The 4,985-nt window shown below is 53.1% G+C and overlaps 2 protein-coding genes across 2 annotated transcripts; one reads left to right on the top strand and one right to left on the bottom strand.

The window, feature by feature from the left end:
- PG998_011583 (nucleoporin nup44) lies at window positions 1-1,303 on the bottom strand (the record flags this gene model as incomplete). Its single annotated transcript, XM_066878399.1, has 3 exons — window positions 1-117; window positions 174-817; window positions 880-1,303. 3 exons carry the CDS (start codon window positions 1,301-1,303, stop codon window positions 1-3), a joined length of 1,185 nt encoding a protein of 394 aa, XP_066727453.1.
- A 663-nt stretch (window positions 1,304-1,966) lies between these two features.
- Window positions 1,967-4,319, top strand: PG998_011582 (uncharacterized protein; the record flags this gene model as incomplete). The annotated part of the gene is made up of 4 exons (XM_066878398.1): window positions 1,967-2,349; window positions 2,494-2,626; window positions 2,706-2,855; window positions 4,254-4,319. 4 exons carry the CDS (start codon window positions 1,967-1,969, stop codon window positions 4,317-4,319), a joined length of 732 nt encoding a protein of 243 aa, XP_066727452.1.
- Between the last annotated feature and the right edge of the window lie 666 nt (window positions 4,320-4,985).

The following is a 4,985-nucleotide window of genomic DNA, read 5'->3' as shown; positions in this document are numbered from 1 at the left end:
TCATCGTGTGTCCGATGCGGTAGGGTTTCTCTCCTTCTCCCATTCATCGTAATCCTCCTTGACCTTCTCAACCATGCCCTTCAAAGCTTGCAGTTGCTTGTCGTAGTCCTCGAGAAGCTATGACACCCAGTTAGTACATTAGATTTGCCATCATGTATCCACAGAGAGCTTACCTTCTTAGCCCTGGCCTCAGCCTCTTCAGAAATTCCGTCGCCGCTAACACCACCACGTTGGTTGATTTCGTCCCGCAGAGTGTCGGCATGGTTCCGCAGCATAATCAGCCTGCTCCACAGCTCTTCGTTGCGAGCGCTCAGCGACGGGTCGGCAAGGCCGCGATCCAAGGCCTCGAGCTTCGATTTCAGCTCATCTTCGTCCGTATCCAACGCATATCCTCGGTTGCGAAGCACCTGGACCTTGGTGGCAATGGCGATACATCGTTGGCGCAAGAGCGCATGTTTCCGCTTAGCATTCAGGGCTCGAACACTCGTCTCCAAGTCGTGCTTGGACAGGATCGCATCCAAGGAGCTGTTTATTTGATGGAGCGCATTGTTGAGTTGGGCAAGGCTGGTGCGCTGGGCCTTCAGACGCTCGGCCATATGCATGAAGCCCGTAGCGAGCACGGGGACATAGCCAGGGCCCGGCTTGTCACGAACCGCCTGCTCCCACTCGCGGGGGTCCTCATTCGGGCCGGGCTGGAAGAAGGGGACCTGCGTCTCGTCGACTTTATTGTAGAAGTAGTGCTTGAAGACGGTATCAGAGGAAGTCGGGTTCCACTTTTGGAAAATGGATACACATTGTTCTGTTATAGGCTTCTGATCTGTTCGTCCAAACTTGTGAGCTCTCTCTTCGCAACTAGTAACGAAGGGTACAGCGACTTACGAGTTGAATCCTGACCGGGTTGCCATAGTGAGGTACGGAAGTTGGGCTGGTTTGAGGAGGCGCCGAATTGGGATTGTTGTCCTTGTTGCTGCTGCTGCTGTTGTTGTCCGCCAAGAGCTTGGAAAGGACTGGCGGTCCCGAAAGTTGATTGCTGCGGCTGTTGTTGTTGTTGTTGTTGTTGCTGCTGTTGCTGTTGCGGCGGCTGGCCAAATAAGCTGCTGGTACCAAATGCATTTGTCGACTGCTGCGGCTGCTGCTGTTGTTGTTGCGGCTGCTGCTGCTGTTGCTGCTGCCCTAGTGCTTGGCCAAATACGCTCGATCCGGCAGCGGGAGTGGTCGAGGCAGCGGGTTGGCCGAAGATGGACGAGGTACCCTGCTGCCCAAAGCCAGTGCTTCCGGCAGGCTTAGCCCCAAATAACGACATAGCGACGAAATCTCGACCAGATATACGTAAATCGTGGACTTGTATAAGGATTAGCGATGATGTGGGGAGAGATAGAGTCGCCGTAAGAATGAGTCGGTCGAGGATCGCGAGCTTGGGTCGCGTAAATATTGATGGTCTTTGTCTCGCAACCTCAGCTCCAATTGCATGGCGGCCTGGGATTTTGGGAGGCGCTAAAGCTGCCAGCTCCAGCTCTTGCTTATCGATATGTGCAGAAGTATCGATGTACCTTATCCAGCTGCAGTTGCCAGCAGAAGATCACCTTAGGGAAGTTCAATGGGCAATGCATTTCACCTCAAGAGGCCCTGAAGACAAACAGCTATAGACTTTTTAATGTACCTTCAGTAAGATCACGATCAAACAACGGTCTTTGCCTTCCATTTATTGTGATTGGCTCCTGCTCTTCCCGAACTGATGCGATGCTGGAGTTTATTGATGAGATATCCCGACAGCCACAATAGCTCGGGTCAGAAAAGCCCCAGTGTGGCTAGAGCCAATCAGTGATCTCAATTTCCAACCTCTAGTTTGAGCCGCACTTCCATCGCCAACGATCCAGGACGAGAACGAGGCAAAGGAAGCTCTGAACCTCCCTCCCGTAGCGACGACCCATTCAATCCACCCGAAGAGGCCGACAACACCGCAGACATGGCGGCCCGGAAGCCCATGTACGTCCCTCCCCTGTTCTGCCTTCCTCAATGGCCGCCAATTGGCGGCAATGCCCTTCCGAGAAACCGCGCGCCCGATGCTCTCCGGTCGGAGAAAACCAAAAGCCCCCAAGCTAATGAAGTGATCTCGGTGCAGCTTCAACCAGCAGGTCCTTGTGGACACCACCCCCTCCCCGACTCCGTGCCCAAGGTCAAGGAGGTCGGCGCCACCTCTGCGCCCCTCCTCTCGGCGTCCTTCTTCATCGGCGCCCGGTGCCAACCCTACAACGATGACTACATGCAGTGCAAGACCGAGAACCCCGGCAAGGGCGAGTTCGAGTGTCTGAAGGAGGGCCGCCGCGTAACGAGATGCGCTGCCAGCGTGTAGGTCTCTTCTCACTACTCCTGGCGTCTGGCTTCAGTGCGCTCCCGGGTTGCGTTCCCTGCAGAACGGTCGACCGACGCAACACAGACTACCCGGGCTACAATATATACAGTGCATAACCACTGACGTTCAACTGCTCATAGGGTCGACGATATCAACAAGCACTGCCTTGACGAATTCCGCAAGCATTGGCAATGCCTTGACAACAACAACCACCAGCTCTGGCAGTGCCGCAAAGACGAGTGGAAGCTGAACAAGTGTGTTTTCGACAACCTGGTACGTTGCTCTTGAGAATGGCCCTAGGACCATTCTCCTTGGCTTGCTAGAAGCTTCCCTCTGCTGACCAATCGCGCAGAAACTTGAGAAGACCATACCCGAGGCTCAGGGCATCCCCGTCCACCTGCGATCCAAGCAGATCTACGCCCACTACCCAGCCCTGCGAGACCCCGGCCAAGCACCCTTCAAGAAGGCCGTGGACGCTCCTGGGGCTGAGGCTCCCCGCGTCGTAAAAAGAGAAAGGCGTCGGAGGTCGTACAAGGTTGGCAGGAGACGCGGAACGTCTGTGTACATAGAGCAAGAGATATCAGCTGTCTTCTGTAGGAATGGAACTCCTTTATGAACACTGAAACTTCCACCAGGATACGGATTCGAAATCCAAGTGTGCGAAATTTCGAGCAGTAGGATTATGAGTGCTGCTCAATGCGTATCATGCCAAAACACGCTCAAGATAAACACTCCGTTTGTGGCTTCCCTCAGGCTCTCATGCGCGATTGTCACTTTCGAACTTTACATCTTCCAGGCTAAAATCCAGCAGAAGCACGCACTTGGGCGACTGATTCGCTCTATCAATTACGCATCGTCTCCTGGTGTTGATGATGTGGCCGATTGGGAGTGAGTAGACGTCAAAGGCGTAGCACCCTGGAGGTCGATCTTTGCTACTCGTACATTACAGTATGGATAATTAGCAATGCTCCGCCGCTCCGACAGTGTACTATGACGAAGGGCACGTCCAAACTGGGACTCGACACCACCTATCTCCCGCCGTCGTCAGCACCCTCAACCCCCTTCTCCCTTATCATCGCCATCTACCACCTAGAGGCAATAGCCACCTCTCGTAGTTGGTATCTTGCGCGCCGACGCCAAGACGTTTCCCTGCGCCTACCCTCAAACATATGTTTCCAGATAGAACGAACAGCCAACATGGGGCCGCAGCAGTCCGCCCACCCCTATTTGGAATCCGGAATTCGCTCACGATTTAGCTACCTCGACAGCACTTTGTCGCGATCCTACCACGGTGATAGGACCACACAATTCTTATCCACTCCGGTCATTTCCCACAGCCAGACATCCACTCTCACTCCTCTAGGCCCCGTTATGGTACGATCTACGTCGTAATATTCCAGTCTTGCTACGGGTGCAGTACATAGGTTACGAAGCAGAATGCGTGTGTTGCCAGCACAGCGAAACGCACGTGATCGCTGAACCGTATCTTCTGCGCGAGACCTATGAGCATGTGCGATTTTGGACGAAGTTGGTCGGAAGCTTACTGTCAAAGCTGGATAGTGGCCATCGTCCCCTACGGCTTTCACACGGGGTCTCAACTCCCTTCTTGAAGGCGTACGCACTCACCGGGTGTTGTGCGTGTCCATGACTGTAGATTACTTTCGCATAGCCATATGGTCTGTCGATTACTGGCCCCTCTTATTACTGTGCCACCGGGCAACTGCATAGAGTCAAAATTTCCCTCATGTAGCACTTCACAGCGGCAATTCAATGGTACTTTTTGGCATTTTCTTCCGTCGACCAAATGCTGACTACATTTACACATGTAAGCAGTAGCAAATCGCCCATCGGATCTTACTTACATACCTTAAACAACTCACCCTCTGTCAGACTTGTCCAGTCCAGCAAGAACGATGTCCAGGAACCCGGTTTCATCTGCCAGCAAACCCAAGGGACGTTGCATTAGTCGAATGCAGCGCGGTTTGGCATGCCTTCGGCAGACTGCAACACCTGCATGTCTCAGCCCTGGTTTTCACGGCTTCCGTGTATAGGGGAAAAAAGCCTCACTAGTAACCACCAGTTTCTGTGTTCAAGGGAAAGATCAGACGTATGTTGTGATATCTCTGAAAGGGTGTGGTGCATGCGTCAAAAGTCTGTCGATGTTCCGGAGGAGCCGATGAAGAGCGGAAGATGACTGTGATGAGGCCGAATATGTCTCTTGTCACTGTAATCGTAAGATCTTTCAGCTGTTTGCTGTCTGGTGTCTAGGGACGCTCGTTGTTGAACACGGATCGAACGTTCACGTAAGCTTACCACGTGTGCAAGCAAGCTGCTTCGACGTCCTACGGAACGCCATGAGCCTGATCTAGAACCACATAGTTGGATCGATTTGTCAAACATGTGAGTCTCCCCCAAAAAGGGGCCTGGGCAAAGCAATTCTTAACTGCGCTGCACTGCCGCCTCGTGTCGTGATTTGTCTCTGGCCATCTCACCTTGACTTGTTACAAATGTTTTGTCATCAGTCCATCAGCGTAGACATAAGGATAGGCCGCGACAGCAACAAACAGTCCACAACACTTTGACACAATATTTCTCCCCGCACTATATGCACGGCGGGCTTTCACATGCATGC

Source organism: Apiospora kogelbergensis (genome assembly GCF_038363985.1).
Source record: "Apiospora kogelbergensis strain CBS 113332 chromosome Unknown utg000007l_segment0_segment0, whole genome shotgun sequence".
In the NCBI taxonomy this organism is placed as follows: Eukaryota; Fungi; Ascomycota; class Sordariomycetes; order Amphisphaeriales; family Apiosporaceae; genus Apiospora; species Apiospora kogelbergensis.
This window is presented reverse-complemented; position numbering and strand designations above follow the sequence as displayed.